Source organism: Triturus cristatus, chromosome 11, assembly GCF_964204655.1.
Source record: "Triturus cristatus chromosome 11, aTriCri1.1, whole genome shotgun sequence".
NCBI lineage: Eukaryota > Metazoa > Chordata > Amphibia > Caudata > Salamandridae > Triturus > Triturus cristatus.
In genome coordinates, this window is record NC_140594.1 from 560,688,978 (window position 1) to 560,711,328 (window position 22,351).

The following is a 22,351-nucleotide window of genomic DNA, read 5'->3' on the forward strand; positions in this document are numbered from 1 at the left end:
GCTCTCATATTATAGCCCTGTGTCATGTACTCATATTACAGCGGCATGGTATGTCCGAGCTCTCACACTGAAGCACTGTATATCATGGCTCTTATATCATAGTTCTGTGCCTTATGCTCAATCTCTTGTGGCACAGTATGTCCTAGCTGAGCTCTCATAATGCTGCTCTGTATATTATGGCTGTTATATGTTAGTCCTGTGTCTTGTGGCCATACTGCGGTGGCATGGTATGTCCGAGCTCTCATACTGCAGAACTGTATATCATGGCTTTCATATTGTGGTCCTGTGTCTTGTGCTCATACTACAGCGGTATGGTATGCCCTAGCTCTCATACTGCAGCACTGTATATCATGGCTCTTAGAGGGGGCAACATTGCCAAATATAGTCACATAAAGTGAAGAATTAAAAAATGGGACATTTCTGCTCATTTTGAAACAGGTGGTACTGGAATTCCCATTTCAAATACATATACATCTATGTGTTTGTGATTTTGTTTTTTTAATTTGAAAATAGTTTGGAACTGGGCGTCTTTCTTGTTTCCAGCGAACGGCTTTCTCCCCTGGAACTTGTGTGTATTTCTTTGTCATTGAAATTTTAATATAGTTGTTACTACCACCGACAAAGCGGTTTCCTTCACAAAGGCAAGCCTTTCTTTTTATCGCAGATTAGGCGTCTCTTGTTTCAAAAATATACAAACACGTTTTTATGGGAACATCCTCGGAGTAAACAACTTTTAGTCTCTTTCATTTTAAGAGTTGTTCCTTATTCCGTTAAAGGCCAGATTTCATATTTTGTGGATTTCGGTTAAAATAAATATTTAATGGTTTATTTTATGCAGACAAGAAGGAAAGTGATCTGAAACGGGAATTACGTTACACAAGGGGGGAGTTGGGAGGAGTTTGTACCATTCGGCGACTCTAGATGGAATCATGATTCAGATTTAGGGACACAGACGCTCGTTGATCAAGAGCATGTTAGCAGTCACGCCAGCGATTTTGCTTTCAATATTCACATGAGGCAAGGTTGGATCAGGGTGTCAGCATATTTCCTCGCAGTCGCAGCATTAAGAGTTGATTTTTGTGTGTCTCAAGATGTGCCTGTGTATGTCTGTATGTGTGTGTTATGGTATGTATGTCTGTATGTGCGACTGTGTGTGTGTATTTGTGCTTTATTGTACACGATTCTTTTTTTTGTTTTTACAATGTGCTTAATGCATGTGTGGATGGTCTATGAATGTTCCTAATTTTGTCTGAAAATGTAATGAAGAAACAGGATGGGGAACTCATTTTCTGGGGATGACTCTTTGTTAAGTGGGGAAACTGAGATTATAATGTTAATGCATTTTAGTTTCAGCAGGACTTCACCTAAGAACATACCCTCTGCAGTGGGCTCTATGTGTGTTTGCAGCTCTAGTCTCTGTGCTTCTCAAATTTGCTTGAAAATGCACCCTTTACCCACTTTTTTTTCAAAATTTTCTCGGGGGGAAAAACCCCCCCGAACCCCCTCTAAGGAGGTCGAGCTCGCTCGCTGCGCTCGCTCGCCACGGTGCACTCCCACAGAAAGTTTACGCCCCACCACTTTCAAATGTCACCATCCGCCACTGTCCAAGTGCATTAAAAAAAAGTAAGGGAACTGTGATGCTGTGCACAAGGGGGGGGGGCGGGCGAGTAAGCTTGGGGCAGGGTCAAAGTCATAGCTAAAAAACACAATATTCTGTAACTTTTTTCAGTCTTTCACCTTCAGGTATGTACATATAAAATAACACGGCTTAAATCTAAAATAAATAAATGCACGTTAAATTAATCTGTGGGAACTGCACTATCGGACTTTGTGAAACCTCTATTAGTTCATGCACTGCAGAAGTCTGTGTCTGTAACCAGAGAGCCAGGAATTGAATCCTAGCTGGAGCAATGGAGAATAGTTAGGGGCATAACACCTCTTTAAACCCCTTTAAAAAGCACATACTTCCCAGCTAGGGTGACCAACCGTCCGTAAATTTCACGGACAGTCCGTAATTTCGGCCGTCTGTCCGTGAAGGATTCTTTAACGGACGCCATTTGACCGTAATTTTAACCGGGCACCGATCGCACCACCCTAAAGCCGGCACAACTTCCACCCACCTCCCTGCTTGACTCCGATGCTGCTGAGGTCGGGTGTAACAGACTCCGATGCAGTACCGAAGCTCAGATCCCCAGCAGCATTGGAGAGGCACAGCGGGATGGCAACCCTCACACCTTCCGCCCTTGATGAGCTGTTAAGAGGTGCTTGAAGGTGACTGAGAGGGAGGGGCTGCGGCTTCAGGCGCAGGGGCATCTATCAGGGGCCTCACACATTCTCTTTCTGCCCAGGGCCCCAAAACCTAGAACCGGCCCTGATTACACCGAGGCAGCAAGTGGTTCTCTTCACAGAGCTTAATTACTGTCACTAAATTGTAAGCAAACCTCGGTTCTGCAAACATGCAGTCTATAATGTAATACAATAAAGAAATGGCACAAACGCACCCACACTGATTAACAAAGTATGGAGGACAATCAGTTGCATCAGTTCTCTTGGAGTATCTCCTTTAAGTACTGTACATCACAGTGGGGGATGGCAAAACTAGCATTTTGCGAAAGAGAGCCTGACTTCTCCTTGTCTTGTCCAGGAGGGGGTGAGGAGCCCTACCCCACCCTGGAAGAGACCAAGATGATACTAGAATACTGCATGCCCACCCCTGTGCCCACCCTGGTGGATCCTGTTCCCCGTCCTGTGATAGCGTGATGGCTCCTGCCCCCCCCCCCCCCAGTGATGGCTCCTGTCCCCCCCACGTGTGATGGCTCATGTTCCCCTGTGGTGGTTCCAGTCTCCGCCCGGTGTGGCTTCCAGCCGCGGCCGGTAGTAGGAGTAACTGCAGGGCGGTGATGTGGGGAGGGGGAGGGGCAGGGTGGGGGGTAGTAAACCATGGATTACGGAGGTTTACAGGTAAGTTAACATATAAATTAATAAAACGAATTTCGTTGCGTGCACTGCATCGCATTTGGGGATGCAGTGCACGCAACAAAATTCGTTTATTAATTTCTATGTTAATTTTCCTGTAAACCTCCGTAATCCATAGTTTACTACCCCCACCCTGCCCCTCCCCCTCCCCACGTCACCGCCCTGCAGTTATACTCCTACTACTGACCGCGGGTGGTGGCTTCTGTCCCAGTCCTGGAATGGCTCCTGCAGCGAGGGTGAAGTTCTTGATGGGCCTTTTCTCAAAAAGGCTCAGCTCAAAATTAATATGAAAAGGTGGGTGAGTGAGTAAGTGAAGGGATAGGTGGATGGCTGGATGAATTAGTGAAAGGGTGAATGGATGAATGAAAGATTGAATAGATGGATAATGAGAGAGGATGGATGGATTGATGAGTGAGTGGAAGGATGGATGAGAGAAAATGTAAATAGCTGGATGTATGGGTGGAAAGGTAGCTGGATGGGTAAAAGGGTGGATGGATGAGTGAAAGGATGGATGAGTGAAAGGATGGATGAGTGAACAGGCGGATGATGAGTGAGTGGGTGGGTGGATGGATGAGTGAAATGATGTATGGATTGATAAATTGATAAGTGCAAGGGTGGATGTAAGGATGGATGAGTGAGTGAAAGGGAGGGTAGATGGGCAAAAGGATGAATAGATGAGTGAAGGAGTGAAAGGATAAATGGATGAGAGAAAGGATGGATGAGTGATAGGGTCAATAGATGGATTCATGAGTGGATGAGTAGATGGATGGGTGGGTGGATGGATGGAAGGATGACTAAGTGAAAGGGTCGATGGAGAGAGAAAGGGAGGATGGATAGATGACTAAAAGGGTGGATGGGTGGATGGATGAGTAAGTGAAAGGATGGCTGGATGGGTGAAAAGTAAATGGCTGGCTGGATGAGTGAATGGATGGGTAGAAGAGTGGATGGATGAGTACAGATGGATAGGGTGAAAGGGTGGATGGATGGATGGATGGATAATGGATAGGTGAGTGAAAGGATGGATGAAGGGATGGATGAGTGAAATGATAGATGGAAGGATACATGATGGATAGGTTTGCAAGTGGTTGAATATGTTTGGATATGGCTGGGCTTACTTATATACTATTGCGCAACCTCCTCTGATGTGTCTGTAAAACTTACCTAGTGTCCTGAAGTTTTGTCCTGAATTTTGACCTCCTGTCCTGAATTTGTGTCCTGAATTTTGACCCTTTGTCCTGAATTTTTACACTCACCGTCCTGAATTTGCACTAATGCCAGTTGGTCACCCTATTCCCAGCTTAGCTGGTAACTGCTTTCCAACAACACTCACAAAGAATACATTTGGGTCATCAGGATGTGTCAAGTGATTCCACTAATCAAAGCCAATGCCAGCTTCCAAGCCCCCTTTACATTTGCAGATTGACCCATTGTGCACATTTTTTTCGTTCAGGTAAGCAGGCACCCTGGCAAGAAGGCTTGTTTAGAGGTCTGCTCGCCTTTGGTTTCACAGCACAGGAGAAGCAATTCAGCTCGTGGTATTAACCTCCTGGGACGGTTATCTTTTAACAGAAAGTAGGGGAACTATTTTCCTTAAATGTAAAAGGTGTGGGCACGTTGTGCCCCTCCGATCCCGCCCACTTCGACCACTAGTCTTAGCATTCCATTAAAGAGACACACGCACCTCTCTGACGTCTGAATACAAAGATCAGAACGTAAATAAATGCTGTGCCGCCCCATCCTTAGACAACAAAAGTTTCGTAAGTGACGCTGCCCCCTCCCTTAACTCCCTCATGGATAAAGTCAGTGCTGCCTGGAGGGTCAAAGACACTGAGAGGCCACACAGAAATGGTTTGCTTGGGCGCTGTATATAGTTACTACACTGGCTGCCAGCCAAGGCGATGTGGCAGCTCAAGGGGGCGGCAGCTGATGTGCTCGCATTAAAGGAACAATGCCCTCCCCCGCCCCCACTTCCGGCTAGATGAAAGGTGTCTCCTGCAGGGAACAGCTGCTGGAGGGCACGGTTCGTGGGAGGAAATCGGTGATTGGTGGAAGGCCGCAGGCCTACCTAACTTTCAAAGAAGGAGAGGGAGAAACGACCACGAACCCCCCCCCCCCCTCCCCTCCCCCAGGTCATTTTCAGGAGGCAGATAATCGTACCGCCATCACATCCTCCGGCAGATGGTGCCACGGTTCTGTCCACCAGTTAGGCCAAAACTCTACCACACAATATTGTAGGTTACACTCTAGTGAAGTAACACAAGAAGAGTGCTCGTACCCCGAAGTGACACGTCATACCTGCGACGTCAGAGGTCTATCACCTATTCTCAAGAAGCAGTGGATTGAAGCATTCTAGGAGTTTCAAGTGAGGACTTCAAACATTGAACAGGTTCTCATGTCGCGTTATTGAATGTAAACCGAGCCTATAATGGTAGGTACTGGGCTTCCTGGGAGGGGATATTACGAACAAATGAAATTGCCAGAGCCGCCGCACTCCTCAATGTGTGTTCTGTTCAGTGGCGCCTTCTCCAGCAATCCGAATGATAAAAGGGTTCTGAGAGCGATGACAGAGTGGTCGCATACTAGCAGGTATGACTGCATTCTAAGGAAGCCGGTTGGCTGTCCAGATCTCAGCATCCCAATAAACAGACCAATTTCTTAGGGTCTTTCTTGCAGGTGTTTCTTCAATCGGAGTGTGGCATTTACGCGCATTAATTCCCCGACAGCCTTGTCGAGACACGCATACATTTTATAAAGCTCGCCTGTGTGCCTTTGTGTCATTTAAAGAGACATCCTCGACATAAGCGCCCCTCCAGTGCCTATTCGAGATCTCTCCAAACACTGCAAGGATGTAGCATACGTATTCAAAGACGCCCCGGCAGTCAAAGGGTTAAAGGGATGTGGCTTATCCTTTGGAGGAGTAAAGCTCTACATGAAAAAGTGCGCAGAGAACAGAATTCTGTGAAACAGCGTCCAGACTTCACGTTAGCCTAGTACACAAACCATAGATTTCTGGCAGAGTTAGATATATTTTCTTTTTTTGCTATTTAATCAGCATTAATCCCTTGTTGCCCCCATTAAAAAGAGCATGTGCAAAAATGTGTTTGATGGTATAAAGTGTGATAAAGTTTGACATAAATAGTTTTCCCTGTGATCGCCGAGACGGTATAGGTAGATGTGCTGTTTGAAGACAGGAGTTCTCAGAATAGCAGGTCATTGTAATTTTGGAGAGGTCACTGCTTCGGTCACTGAGTGATAACAGGTGAGCCCTCACAAAATGCCTGGTGGCGGCAAAGGCCAACTATGAAATATTCAGATGAGGCCACACAAGATTTAAACGTTAGGCTAATCAAAATGTGAACACCTGGACCAGCTGTGTCCTAAGGGGTTGAGTGTTCATAGATAAGAAAAAATAATAAAATACCTAAGGGAGACAATATGATGACAGAAGTAGAGAAACGAGAAAAATGAAGGAAAAAAACACTGTTCAGCACATTTTTCTGGTCTGGCTTGACAGCGCAACTGTCACCAGACATTTATGCGAGTATCACCAGGAGATGGGAGTCAGGAGTACCCGTTTTGATTGGGCAGAAGCTGTGTGCTTCCACAAAAAGGGCCTGCCCTTCACACAGCTGAGATGATTGTATTTATTTATGTAGCTGCCTGAGCTTTAACTTTTAGTGGCACACACATGCCACCACAATGCTACTAAAGTGTCTTCCATTACTAATTTATTGTGTTTCTCAGGCAGCAGCACAGATGAGAGGAGGGCAGATAACACACGGGGATTTTTCAGGCTTGACATGCATTCATAAGGCAGGCCTATTGGTATTGCCAGTGCTTGTTTTCTGATTTGTTTTCTGTTTCGCGTGAGGGGGGATGGCAGCTATAATAGCTATTTATTAACCAACTTAGTTTGCCGTAGCTGGACTACTAATGCTCTGTGGTTGTATGTAAATGGACATTTTTTGCATCCTGAAGTTAACTTTCCCCTTTAATTTCAGCATATCCAGGTTTACGCTTTTCAACATGTTGCATACTTTTAAAAATACCCATATTTTGTAATGCCATGATCTGGTACTTAAAGTGACATATTGAGCCTGGTTCACAACGTTATTTTCTGTGAAAGTTATGGCTGATTGACTTAGGTGCAACTTCTTCTGAATAGCCTCGGAGTACATCATGTACTTAGGGGGAATTTTTTTTTTAGGTACCCTAGAATTCAACGTTAATCAATCCAAACAAGAGACCAGTTTTGTAATCCGGTTTCTCCACCACACTAAAGTGTGTGATCCTGGGTAAATTACTTCATCTACCTGTCATGTTCAAGTGTCATTTTTTCAATAGACTTTGTACACGGTGAAGGATGCGAGGTGCTCTCAGGATATGAAGTTCTGGCCTCCAAGAGTCTGGTCAGGCGCTTTGGCCACTGAGCTGCCTTATCACAGCATTGCACAATCCCACTCTTCGGATTAATACGAACAGACACTGGTATAACCAAATGCTTATTTTCAACCGTAAGTATTTTTTTAAACTACAGTGGTTGTTTTCACCTGAAACAAGAGGAGATAATGTCACTCAAAATTACACTAGAAGCTTTTACACAAAGGCATTGGTGGGGGGAGGGGGGGGGGGGGGAGGAGTAGATTTTGTTATGAAAAAAGTTCCAGAGTTAGAAACACCTAAATCTTACTGATTTACTGGTCAAAGTCCAAAAGTTTTAAAGTGGTTTTCACTGAAAGCAAAAACCCACACCTCATACATTATGAGTACGTTTTGTTTCAAACCCTTCTGCTTTCATTGTTTTTAATTGAGTGACGTCAACTGCCCCGGGCTCATCGCTTTCAAACCAGTAGATCATCATGTCAGATCCTGTATCACTGAACAGTTTTGTTTCATTTTTATTCTTCAAAGTGACCAGGACAATCTCCTTAAATGTCGCTGATCCACTTTTGCACATACCAGAATGTTACACATACAAAAAGTGGCCTACATATTTTCTTGTAGAAAAAAAATGGAGTATTGTATTAATTGTCATTGCATGTATATAGTGCCTAATACCCCGGAGGAAAACACAGAAGCGCTTTTATGGTAAGTGTGCACAGCTTTACCCAATGTCCTGAGTTACAGGAGCAGTAAAAAAAAATCGTTTGTGAATGAGAAAGGGGTAGGGTGTTAGAACTGGTTTTGAAAAACCTCAACATGTGCCACAAACTTCATTTTTGTAAGGGCGAGCAGGGTCTGACTGGGACAGAAAATAGTCCCAGCACCAAAATAAAAGTGGCCCTTCATTAGTGAATCAGAAGGATAAAGAAGAAGGGGCCCATGTTTACAAATTAGGCCAGTTTTGAACTTGTAAAAGGTTGTATATGTGTTTTACAAGGCACTGAAGACTGCACGGGTTTAAGCTTGCTGCAGGCAACGTGTATTTTAATATCAGGGAACCCAACAAACACCGCAGAGCTAAAAACAGACCAGCAAATGACCAAAAAATACACAGCCCACACACTGACCTGCCAGAACCAACCCGGGGCACTGCATGAACTTGGGAGGACACACCCCTAACCTTTGCCCTCTGCCTCCATCAAACAGCCATTACGGACCTCCCACTCCCAGAAAACTGAAAAGAACCGCGGGTGAGTTAAACAGGGATGTGAAGCGTTAAATGGAGGGACCCGTTTAAACGAGTCCTGGAGATGGACCAGGTACTCTGCAGAATCGTTGAAAACGAACATTTACCACACAGAGGTTTTAATTTCACAATTGTCTCATTGCTAGACGCCCTTACGCACAGCATAGCGACGGCAGCATGGTGTATTAGAGTATGCCGAGAAGAGCAGTTTCACGTACCTTTTGCTTTGGCGCGCAGTTCTTCCTGCCTGGTTACCTAGCTGTAAATATCATCGTTACACGTTCCGGTCAAAGCAGGCAAAAGCGGTTGCAAATGACTTATGACTGAAAACGGCGGGCAAATACTATTCTTTTATTACACTGTGCCATACTTCGACACAGGTTGGGTGTAACGGAGTTTGTATGTTCCTACGCCAATCATGTACCACTTACAGTGTGAATAAATCGGTAACCATAATCACTACGGCATTCCTATCGACAACAATGGTGCGTTTGCGACCAGGGCTTATTAAAATATCCTCTTAAAAGTAGTCCTATCAAGAAAGAGGGAGCAATGACGTGTGTGGGCGACACCACAATGAACAGAGGAAAGCTTGATACATAACTTGTGATTTTCTTTTATTAATTGCATTTGTCTCACCAAGGAGTCCAACGCGCCCCCTTTTGCGGCCACGAGTGACCTTAAGCAGAGTGCGCTTACTTTGTACAACTCAATTTTGTGCGCCCAGGGTCTGTAAACACGCGGTTGGTTTACCAAGTAAACATTTGGGTAAGCCACCAGATTCCTTAATTCCCAAAAATGTTGTCCTGTTTTTGACTTAGACAACATTCAGAAGGCTCACAACATAAAATAAAACATTCCAAAAGATACTTTGGAGAAAAAGATATTGTAAGCCTGCAAAAAAAATAATCGACTTTCCTAATGTGGGGCAGGTGAAGTTATCAGAGATCAAAGCGCCAACCCCAGGTGAAGTCCTCCCCCACCCCCCAATTCACAGATATCACTGAGGCTTGAGAGTAGGGGGTTCACAGCTTGGACTTCTGGAGCAGCGGTTTGCTGAGGTCCTTCACCTCGCCAGGACTGCTCACTCTGGAGTAACCGAGCAGGTCCATGGGTACCTGGCAGTATTCCTCCACCTGCCTAATTTGTGCGAAGGTGAGAAGTGTCCTCCAGGCGTTCATAGCCTGGGTGGCATTGCGGGCGGACACCACAAAGGGTTTGGAGGAGTATCCCGACCCACTGGTCATGTTCAGAGAAAAGCTTTCCAACTCCCGACTCACCACCAGGTTGACAAAGCCGTAGACCTGCCGCAGTGTTTTGATGGGGTCCACCACCAAGTCCTCATACCGGACCACCATGTACTTGCCCTTGAGCCATGGAGGTGGGGTGAGGGCAGTCCGCAAGGTCTTGCCCATGCTGCCACAGATTACCTCCATGGCCCCAATTGCATGGTAATCCGAGCCCTCTTTCTTGTTCAGCTTGTGGTTGGGGTCAACGAAGGGCATGCGGCGGATGCGGGGGTCCCGGCTCCGGACCACCTGCAAGCTCTCACGTATAAGCCCATGACGGGACTTGATCCTGGAGCTGGCCACAGCCCTTGGGTCCCGCACCAGGTGGATAACCTTAAGGTCCAGGGAGGGATCCTCCATGAGCGGGGCTAGCACGTTGATGTCGAAGATGCGGACACCCTTGATAACCAAGGTGTTGTATTTACGGCACTCCTCCTCCAGCATACTCAGGCTCTGGGGCGGACACTTCTTACACACCTTGTCGTCCACCAGCCCCACACGGTCCTTGTGGTAGGCCACACACAGTGGCTGTGAGCAGATGACCTTGTTGGTGGCGGCCCCAAAGATGCCCATAGTGGTGAGGTTCCTGCTGCCTCCAGTCCCCGTGCTGTACAGTTGCAGGGCCGACATGTCACAGCGATAGAGGGCACTCAGCAGGTCCCTTGCCGCCCCCTGCAGGGACACAGCATCCCCCGGGTACAGCTTCTGCCAGATGTGCCACACCGGCTCATACAAGAAGAAGACATCTGGGTTCTGGTTGAAGAGCTCTCCAAAGAAGGACGAACCGGACCTCCAGGTTGTGAAGACGTAGAGAAGCTGGCGCTTCTGGCGAGGTGGAGGCGAAGGTCGATAGAGGTAGCGGGTCTGGAAGGGCCTGGTCTGCTGCCGAGGTCCAGTCACAGGTTGGCTGCACTGCTGTGGCTCCCGGTGCCACCTGTAGTCCACCAGATTCACCATGGTAAGAATTAGCAGCAGTACATAACCCAGGCACAGCAGCAGCGCCTTCCGCCTAAAGAGTTTCATCCTCAGGAGTAGCAGGGGGCATAGGTCTCAGTCATACCACCCTCAGCAGCATGGTCAACACAACAAAGGGAATATTCCAACGGGCTACCTGCTCCACTCAAAAAGCGTTGTGCACTCCATTGCATGTCCTTCTTTTCAGTAGCCTCCTAAGTTGCTTCAACTTTTCCCGTGTTCCCCGTTTTGTGTGCCATTGCAGCATGCGCTGGTTCGATACTAGGTCACTTTCTGAGGCAGGTCTTGCTTTATGGACGGTCTTTAACCGCGCACCTGGCTGCTTTAGCCTCTCACAAGTCCCTTCCTGCCCAAAGCAGCATCGTTAAGAGGGTTATATCATTTTTTTCTTCGGGCCAGATGGCGTCCTCATAAACAGAGCTATAAACAAGCTGCTCGTCGCTGTGACAATCCAAGCCTCGAAGGATCACGTGCTTCAGGCTGTGCATGCCCCCGACATGAGCGGTGCCCCCAAAAGCATCTTTTGGTGTACTGGGCGGAATGTCGACATTCAAAAGTCCACTACTGCAGCGCAAACGCTCTTTCACTGGCGGATTCCCTCCCACCAGCAGGTTTTCTTCTCACCATACCAATCCAGCCTGGAGCAGGGCTGAACTCCTCTGCCCTCCAAAATACCTCCTCCTTTGGTGCATTTGATCGTGGCCTCCCCCCCAACAGCCACTGCTGTCCAATCGGCTGCCTCTGAGATTTCGAGCCTGCCTCTCCTCTCTTTCTCACTAAAGGGCGCAGCTTTTGCCGCTTCTCCCTGTAGGGCAGAGCGGCGTCCCTTTACTGAGAGCTGCCGAGTAATAAGCCCCTCTGCAAGGCAGTGCTAGATGTCTGATATCGAAGGCCCCCCAATCTGCCCCTGTGCTAGTTGTGTTTGAATTAAGGTCCACCGACTGCTGCCCCCTGCTGTGCAGAGCTGGGTGCCGTTATTTAGAGGTCACTGGGCACTGCTCCCCACTGATGGATGCAAGACGTTTCGAGCCAAAGGGCCCGTGAGATGACAGACAATCCAAGTAGAAGGTCTATTCGTGTTGCAAAGCTGTGTTTATGCAAAGGCGCCTGGGCGCTTTTCGAAGCTGTATAGCGCCCACTGCCTGGGCTCAGATGTTCTTTAGGCGCCTGGCCGAGTGTTCTTTCCAATTGTAGCTTGCTGGACTCCATTCAGAACTGATATCTTCTCTCAAAGAGTCCTCAGTGCAGCTCCCTGCTGCAGCAATGGACTGAACGTTTTGCTCCTAGTTTCTCCCAGCAAAGCGGCCGGCACCGATGCACAGTCCGGTTTCTCTCTGCATCCATACCTTCGTGGGTGCAGATACCGCGCCTCACCATTCAGCCGCTTCCCCGGTGAAACGCACGCTTGCACTTCTAGTCGCGCGACTCTGAGAGCGCCGAGGCAAGGCGCTCCGCGACTGCCTTCCGTCTGCCGCCCAGTGCACTGGAGAGAGCGGTTCCCATCGCAGGAAACGACCACCGTGTTTGGCGAGCACAACACGCACAAACGTCTGTCAAAACAAAATTAAATAAAACTAGTCCAGGAAAAAAGAGCCGGAAACAAGTTCAGCCCAAATAACGAAGAAAATGGGCGACAGAAATGAAAGCAAATATGTTACTTTAGGACAGGGGTCTCCAACCTTTTCTGTAGTGAGAGCTACTTCTCATCAGTTAAAAATCATTATGAACTACTGGAGGCCAAGCCACTCATGTAGTGTTACCAGACACCCCCATGCCCAGCTTCAATGTCTTTAAGCCTAATGTCCATAGAGCCAAATACTATGTTTGAACAAACTACTTTGACTCAGGGCACTTTGACAAAGCTGTCATGTGTTTCAGTGAGAGTGTGGTTTTTGGGGATATATGTATATGGGTGAATAGGAGCCTGTGTCGTATGAACTTTTGACACAGGACATGCCTTTCACCATATGTGGCACTGTTAAATTTGTAACACTAACAAACAGCCATTTTTTTTAGATAGGAGAAATTTAAAGTTCAGAAAATGTTCTGCAAAAATGTTCATAATATAGAATTTTTTTCTGCACATTAAATTTGTCCCACTTGAAAAATGGCTGTATTTTTCAGTTATAAATATGACACAGTGTCTACCAGCCATGGGGAGCAAAATGTCTGCTGTGTGTAAATGCAATACTTTGAAACAAATCTTATGTGTTGCATATTCATAAACGAATAAATGAATGGCATTTATATAGCACGTATACTCCAAGGAGTGTCTCGGCGCATGTTGTATTTGTCTTATTTGTTTCAGTAAACTTCTTTACAGGTACTAGTTTGAGGTGCTTAAAAAACCTGAGTACCTCTACATGCATCCTACATGTTTCTTTATGCTTATGATAAATGAGATAGGCCACTTTTTCATTCAAAATTAAGTGTAGATCAGGGATAGACTACAACTAATAGGGTTAAGAGTAGGTCCCGAAGGAAACAGCAACCCTGCAAAGAGCTAACCAAGTCCTGGTTGAAACATGTTGATGAGAAGAATGGCAAACCTTGATAGTTCCTACATTCAACACATAAGGCCTGATTCATGGTGGCCAAGCAAGATAGCCGAGTAGCCTCTCCTCACCGAGCACCCACCAGCAACCTCCAAAACTTCTTAAATCCTGCAGCATCTGCTACTCTCAATGCCAGAAATTTAATTCTAACTCTGCATTAGCGGGGACTGACTTCAGCTGTTGGTGACCGGGTAGCTGAGAGGTGCGGGCAGGGGCCATACGTCCAACACTGCTGTGGGCCCTGGCATCCTGCAACTGCCGGGACAGGGCATGCCAGTTGTATGAGGCTACCCATAGTGGAAGCGCCGCTGTACAAGGGTACTACGGATGGCGCTGTGATGTAGTAGGAGACATAACTACCAAAGCCAATTCGCAGGAGAGAGACAGACCCACCACAAATTTTACCAATGGGGGCCCCAACAAGGAGTAGTTTAACATTGCCTGACACCATGACACTCTTACCCACTGATATGTCCATCTCTTCCAACCCTTACGATGAGAACATGATTCCACCCACCTGCCTCACTCCATCCATTGCCACCCACATAGTGCTAACCAATCCTCTCAGTAACCAAGTGACTTCACAACTGGTCTTACCAATTGTATCCCAGACTATACCCATTTTCAATCTCTCCACTCATCTCCTATCCTCCGACGAAATCTCCATACTCAGTAAGGGCCTATCCTTTGTCCCCACTGCACCCAGTAATTTTTTCAAGCTTCAGGAGGACTTACTCCTGTTTTTCAGACGTATCCATCTGAAACAATTCTTTTCCGATAAACCCAATACTAATCTACCTTTTGAAAGACAATTTAGATCGGCCTCCACCTTTCTGCCACCTACCTCAATGATGCCGCCAGAAATTTTAACCTTTGAGAAACTTGTCCTACATGAAGTAAAAGAACTCCAACACCAATTCGAATATGTATCCTACAATCTGCCACTTACTGAAAAATTGCAATAAACAATTTGAGTAGCAACATGGATCTTGACAAATATGACAGCGAGATTCTTCGCCAACTCAATAATACTACTCACTACCGCAAATTGACTTCAGACCCACTTACCTCTATACAATAAAAAATATCCACAGTCACCTCCCAGGCCCTTCACGACGGCATCATCAGTACAAAAGTACATGCTTTCCTTAACAACCCTCACCCCAGAACACCGATTATCTATACCTTACCCAAAATACATAAAAACCCATCCATACCACCGGGTCGGCCTATAGTCTCTTGCTGTGGTTCCATCTTGGAACCTTTGGGTAAAAACATTGACGCCATCCTGAAAGAATTTGTTCCACTCACCGATACCTTTGTCAAAGACAGCACCCATCTGATCAACATCATTGAGGACCTCCCATGTAACATCGATACCGACCTCATGGTCGGCCTCGATATCGAATCGTTGTATACCAATATCCCCCAGATAGAGGCTCTGGGGGTGATTGAACATCTATTGAACACATGATTGCGACCTATGCATATCCCCACCGAGTTTATAATTCAACTTCTTAACATTGCATTGACCAACAACTACTTCCTATACAAAGAAACGTACTACCTCCAGACTAAAGGAGTCTCCATGGGAGCTTGTTTTGCCCCGAAATTTGCGGTCCTGTATGTCCACCATTTAGAGTCCACACTTCTCTTGTCAACCCAAAACCCATTCTTGAATTAGATTATACTATGGCGCCGATATATAGACGACATCCTCCTCCTATGGCAAGGGCAACTAGAAGACCTTTCGTCTTTTGTCATCTGGCTCAATAATAACCAACCACATCATACATTCACTTCTGACATCAGAAAAAATGACCTTCCATTCCTCGATCTCACATTACACGCAGAAGATGGTACCATTGGTACGACTCTGTACCGAAAACCCACAGAACAGAATACCTTGCTCCTCTATTCTAGCTACCATCCTCACGGCCTACGTGACGGCCTACCATACGGGCAATTCCTGCGCATACGGCGTAATTGAAAATGGCGCAAGGATTATTTCCGTGAGGCATCCTATCTGAAAAATTGCCTATTTGCTGCTTTACTGAGGATCCTGCTATTGCCACTGTGGGACGGAGGTGTTGACTTACAGGGGGACTGTCGCCCGGGCTCTTTGCTGCTGCCCGTCGCGTTGACGACAGGCATAACTACATCCCCCAGCAGCCCCTTGGTCGCGGGCCGCCACCACATCCAGCCGCGACGGGAGGTGCTTAAAATCAGCTGAGCACTCACGTCGCGCGGGAGGCTCTGCCTATTTGCTGCTTTACTGAGGATCCTGCTATTGCCCCTGTGGGACGGAGGTGTTGACTTACAGGGGGACTGCCGCCCGGGCTCTTTGCTGCTGCCTGTCACGTTGACGACAGGCATAACTACATCCCCCAGCAGCCCCTTGGTCGCGGGCCGCCACCACATCCAGCCGCGACGGGAGGTGCTTAAAATCAGCTGCGCACTCACGTCGCGCGGGACGCGCGCGGGCCAAGCCCGGGCCAAGGGCGGGCCCGTCCTCTCCCGTCAGCGACCGGGAGAGGCTGGGCTGGGCCGCCCCTCTTTCACCTGCTGGACTGCGCCCAAAGGAACTCTGGTCAGTGAACTCGAACATTGTGTGGCATCTAGTTGGGGTTTGTTGCCACGACTACTTTGTGTTGTATTTGTTCAGGGCATTCTGTCAACAATGAGTAAGAGCAATATGAAAGGGTGTGGGGGTGGGAGCTTAGGTATTGTGGGGACTCTTGACGCCTTTTTTATCAGGGCCGAATCAGATCTACTCCAGGAGATTGAGAAGACGCAAAAACGGTTGTCCCTAGATCTTAACCGACTCCCTGTGGGTATATCTCAGCCTGATCTTGTATTACCGGTAGATCTAGCAGAAACTAGGGCGGTGTCGATCACCCACAAGGCCCAGATACATCAACTAGCCCCCATATCACCGGTATCAGCTTTAGACGCTTCACTCATTGAGACTGAGAATTCTATTGTTAACCAACCTACCCCTTCCAATATCCTTACCCGTCAACAAAAACTAGCGACCTTAGGGAAAGGAGGGGCTGTTGGTCCCACTAGTGTTACAGCCAAGAAAAGGAAGGCAGGTAACATCCACACCACTTCCCATCAGGCTAGCAAGGTGTCAAAACTAAAGGCTCTCAGGGAATGAAGGGCCGCGTAATAGAGGCTGTCACCCCAAATAAACAAGGGCCTTTAAATGCAACCCCACAGCGTTCCCCCAAACAGATTGAGCTGGAAATGGAGGATCGCATTATTTTTAAAATAGAAGAAAAATTACTATCCATGCTTAATCCAATTCTATCTAAACTAGGGGATATAGATTGCAGATTGAGTAAAATGGAGAATCAATTATCTCTGTACCAACGCGTCCCAAGGGGGGGAGGGATAGAAGGACCCACTGACCGGCCCAGGGAAGCAGTCATGGCACAAAATATTTCATCTGAGGGGTTCTTTAGAAGGCAAACTACCAAGACTCTAGCCCCTCGTGCAGAGAGACGTTCTGGGGAAGCAACTTGTTCTAACCTGAGTAGTGGGCCCGAGTCAAGCATGGAGCCTGTGCGAGGTCGGGACTATCTTACTAACCATCGATCACATAGACTGAATCAGTTTAATCTACCCACCGAGGCCACCCCCTATACAGTTATCCTATCAAACGTGCCTCCTTTGTCACAAGGCACGGAGGAACACTGGACGTCCCTCAGAAATAAAGCCCTTCATCACCTAGACAATCTTACTGGACTTGGCAGTTGTTTGTTTAGAGATTTTAAAATGACACGGAGAATACCGTGGATTGGTGATTCAGAGAAACAGAGCAATGGGGATTGCGTGGTACTAAATTTTGCCTCACCACATTTTGTTAATCTCATTCTTGAGAGAGCAGGGACAAGGAATCCAAGGGGTGTAGGCATTAATATCTTACCTCTAGGGTTCTTTTATCGAAATACTGCTCCAATAGAAAGACACAGGAAACAGTTGAATGGCAGCACTTTAATCCAGGGCCCAAATGAGTTCATTGTCCCTACATTTAACCGATTTGAGACACTGAGCAATCTTGGGGAAATAGATTGACTGGGCTCCACTATATCTACAAAGGTAAATTTGGCTAATGGGTTACCTATTAACAACAAGCTTTCAGTAACAAGCACCCAGACAAGGAAAAATCATGTGGGGACAAGGATACTCAGTGGGAATATTGCAGGATTAAATAACAAGTCAGATGATGTTAGGTGGAAGGACTCCCTAAGGGAGTGTGATATTATCGGGCTGCAGGAAACTTGGGACACCAAAAACATGTTTCATCTGGACGGCTATACAGCTTATTGGTCCCCAGCAATTCCCTCTCCTATGGGGCGGGCTAAGGGCGGGTTATTGACCCTGATTTCTTTAAAAATTGAGGGCACTCACACTAAAGTGGAGACCGGTACACCATATTGTCTGGCTGTCCAAATTTCAACTAGGGATGCAGGTGTTTGGCTTATTGTTAATTTTTATAATTCTTTTGAAAAATCCTTTACAAATGAACACTTAGTTAGCCTGCATGATTTTTTGGTGTCATATAGCAGAGATAACCGAAATAGTTATTCTGTCCTTGTGCTAGGTGACTTCAATGTCCATTGTTGTAAAGAGAATTGCTACGTTTGGGATAGCCTGGGACCAATGAGTCAAGAGAACACACACTTTGAGCATTCTCCTCAAGGTCTTTATCTTGAGGAATTGGTGGTAGATCATGATCTGATTTAAACAGCGGAAGAATTGTCAGTCCCTACATTTAAAGGTAAGGGAACAGGATCTACGATCGATTTTATTTTTATTAGTGCTATATTGGCTAACAGGGTAAGTGGGTATTGTGTTTCCTGGTCCATTTTTAGTGACCATAATCCCATCACACTTACTATGGTAGATGACTTAAAGAAAACGGATAAATCTAACAGAACAGTGGGTAACATAGAGATATGTCCCACGAACCAAGCTCGTCGCCTGAAATGGTGCCGGGTAGTACCAAGGGAGTTTTACGCTAACTTATGGGCCGAGGTTGGAGATGAACTGGCCATCTGTCTGGGAGAGGGCACTGTGGACGAGAAAGTCATGGGGGCATTCTCCAAAATTTGTGCCCAAGTTGATAGGGATCTCAAACGACCATGTCAAGGTCAGGGTCAACATAGGGCAGGGGAAAGGTGGTTCGATCATAACTGCTCTGTAGCACATCAGAACCTGTTGGCCGCTTAGAAATCCACTCCATCAGATAAAATAGCCATAGCTGGATTAAGGAAAACATATAAATTGGCGTTGAAGAATCGAAAAAAGGAGATTAGGGAGGATGCCTGGGATGAGCTCCTCTCCGTTGATGTAGTTAATAATAGCGCAAAATTTTGGGCAGTGGTGAACAAGTCTTTTTTTCAGGAATCCAGTAACAGTGAACTTGACTGTGGTATCCAGGAACAGGCGTGGCTAAATCACTTTAAATCACTCTATGAAAGGGTAGTCACTAGCATTAACCCTGACTTTAATGTGGAGAAATACGCCCTGTCTTTTACTGAGTCAGAGGTGGCTGTAGCAATAACTCAGATGACGAGCAACAAGAGCCCCCGGACCGGACAGCGTCCCGGCCGACCTGTTTAAAGCAGACATTAAAATCTGGTCAAAAATATTATATAATGTTTTTGTTAATGCCTTTCAGCTAGGTCTACCAAGTACATGGTCGGAGTCCGTTATAATACCCATCTTCAAAAAGGGTAATAGAGGGGACCCTCGTTGTTATCGCCCGATATCCCTCATCGACTCTGCAGTTAAGGTGCTCGGTAGGGTCGTGTTAGGACAACTCACGGGATGGCTTGAGGAAACAGATACCCATTCAGCCCTACAGTATGGCTTTAGAAAGGGCATGGGTACGATAGATCAATGTTTCAATTTACATCTTTTGATCGGAAAATATACTACTGCCAAGAAGGGTGCACTTTACTTAGCATTCATGGACCTATCATCGGCCTTTGACCGAGTGAATAGGTCCAAACTCTGGACCATGCTCTTAAATCTAGGAGTTGATAAAAATATTGTATACTTCCTTGCAGATCTACATAGGGACTTATCAGCCACCATGAGGTTCGACCAGATGGGCAACTGTACTAAAGGCATTAACATTACAAATGGCATCAGGCAGGGGTGCATTTTGGTCCCCCTACTTTTCACGCTCTATATTAACAACCTTGATTCCCCCTTAATTGCAGGTTGTAAAGATATTCCTCGAGCCGGGAAATGTTTGATCCCGGCGCTTCTTTATGCGCATGACGCTGCCCTGCTAGCCAGAACTGCTGTTGGCCTTCAGTCACTCTTAAACCTGTTTGCAGCCTTCATGAGATCTTTGGACCTTACTGTAAATATTTCAAAATCTCATGTAATGGTAACTGGCTGTAAGACTTCGAGGGTTAAAACCTTTTATTGTGAAGGGAACATAATAACTAGGGTTTCCACCTTCCCGTACTTAGGAGTGTTATTCGATGACCAGGGCTCGTGGGGAACTCAAATTTTTGCTAAAAGGAATGTCTTAACTAGAGCCACATTGGCGGTCTTAGGCTTCGCACGCAAACTAGGAGCTAGACCCATGAAGGCCCTCCTAAAAATTTATAGAGCAAAATGTATCTCCCTTACAATGTACGGGGCTGACCTGTGGGGCAGTAGGAATGTGAAGGCAATCCAGGTGGTTGAAGATAAGTTCCTCAGGAACATATTATCCGTTCCGCAATCGACAGCCAGTTACATTGTTCATCAAGAATGTGGGGTTGGTTATGTCGAAGATTTAATTGCTATGGCCCCCCTGTTAAAATGGATTGTAACCTGGCTAAACCCTGATTTAGGGCTAAATCGCGCAATTCTGAAAGATTGCCTGGCCCTTGATTATGGGTCCCGTATTCCCTGGCTCAAATATGTCTATAATATGTCAATGAGATTGGGCAGACCTGACCTATACAACTTCCCCGAAAAATTGGTGAGGGGAGATGTTAAGTGGGTCAAAGAAACATATTTGCGAATAGCCACTATGGCCAGAGAAGAGAGAGAGCTGGTAAAACCGACTGTAAGGGCACATCAATTGCTGAAGACCACAGTGACCATGGAACCATACTTAGATTTGGTCACGAACCCAAACCACCGATTCCTACTGATTAGATTTAGATTAAATCAATTCCACTTTTTTTGTGGAAAATCGCCAGGCCGGAAGAGAGTGGAAGACCTAGACGCCTGTACATGTGATGATTTTTCAGGTCAGGATACCATGCACTTTATTTTCTTCTGCAAACACCTTACTGGTATCAGGAAGCGTTTTATCTTGCCAATTTTAGTTAATAAGGGCTTTGTGCAAGCCAAGCTAGCACTCCTGTACCTGCAGCTATTGTCGAATATGTGGGACATTTTTAATGTTTCCAGTTTTCTCTCTGCGGCTGTAAAAAGTTTAAGGAAAATTAGCAACATCTGAATAGCCTAAATGTTCTAGGAAAAACATATTTAATTGATTTTGTTGTTGTGGCTTTTGCTATGCTTTTAATGTTTTTATATGTTAATCAAGGTTTTACATTTTTATTGACATACATGTCTTTTTTTTAGTATGCTTTTATGGTTTGTTTATAAACCGAATAAAGTAAATTTGATGATGATGATGATGATGATGACTAGCAGAGGCTACCCTAAATACCTAGTTAAAAGGGCTCTCAAACGTGCTTGGTACAGCCATAGGGAAATAATCTTGGCACCATCTACCAAACGTCAAAACACACGTATTCCTTTTGTCTCAACCTACAGCCCCTGCAGCAACAAGGTTTGCAGAATAATCAAGAAAAATTGGGCATTGCTCAGTACCTTCGCACACTTTTCTGTAACCCCTTTACTATCCTACAAAAGAGGAAACAACCTCTCAGACAAATTGGTCCATGCCATTACATGGCCATCTAAAGAGAAGAATGATCAGTCAGTAACATCCTTATGAGGCCTCCCACCCGTCATAGGCCATTTTAAATGCCAGAATTGCAATGTTTGTGACCTTACCTGTAACACAAAGGTATATGTCACCACAGAACGTACCTACCAACTCAAGCAACTTTCTAACTGCCGCAACAAAAATGTTATCTATGTGATTCGTTGCCCGTGCAATTTACTTTACATAGGCCAGACGACACAGATGGTGAAAGAACGCATCTCTCAACACAAGAGTTGTATTAGATGCAATGTCACTACTGCACCACTGGTAACACATTACAAAGATAACAATCACTCAGAAACAGACATGACTTGGCAGGTCATAGACCGTCCACTACTACCCATCCGTGGTGGTAACCTCCAACTCTTGATGAATAAATGTGAGTGCAGGTGGATCACACACTGTAACTCTGTAGACCAAGGCCTCAATTCACTTGATGAGTGGAATACAGTCACCACTATAACATAGAATCGCCTACCTTCCTTTCCTAGGCAATGTCCCTTATTTGTATTCCGTATGGGCACCTTTTCTGAGCTGAATTTTCCTGCATATACTCCTTTCCCAATGTATGTTTTTAACTTATGAAATGTAACTATTATTACTTCATCTGGGTCACAAGACATGTTCCGATTTACGCATTTCGCTAAAATTAATGAGTCCTACTCAGATGCCATTTGTTGTCTTTATCCCCTGTTATTTCAATAATTATCCTTGTACTCTACAATTTGATTGTTTTTGTAATTTTTCATTTGTCTGATACATTCGTATTCTTTTATTATCCTTTGCAATTATCATCACTTACAATTTTGTGTCATGTAGTTCCTTTCTACAGTCCATTGTATACTGTCGATATTTTCGTTGCCCATGATCTATAATTCTCGAGTAGTACAATTCACCCTTTTTAATGTTTTCTTAATGTAATTGAACAATCTTGAATGCTTTGTAAAAT

General features: G+C 45.8%; 1 protein-coding gene across 1 annotated transcript; it reads right to left on the minus strand.

The window, feature by feature from the left end:
- Positions 1-9,205: 9,205 nt before the first annotated feature.
- Positions 9,206-12,396, minus strand: CHST2 (carbohydrate sulfotransferase 2). The gene has a single exon (XM_085633580.1). The coding sequence runs from the start codon at positions 10,915-10,917 to the stop codon at positions 9,631-9,633; it is 1,287 nt and encodes a 428-aa protein (XP_085489706.1). The 5' UTR covers positions 10,918-12,396; the 3' UTR covers positions 9,206-9,630.
- Between the last annotated feature and the right edge of the window lie 9,955 nt (positions 12,397-22,351).

What these genes read in the sequence shown, in the direction of transcription:
- CHST2 (XM_085633580.1), bottom strand. Translation starts at nt 10,917, where the DNA reads ATGAAACTCTTTAGGCGGAAGGCGCTGCTGCTGTGCCTGGGTTATGTA.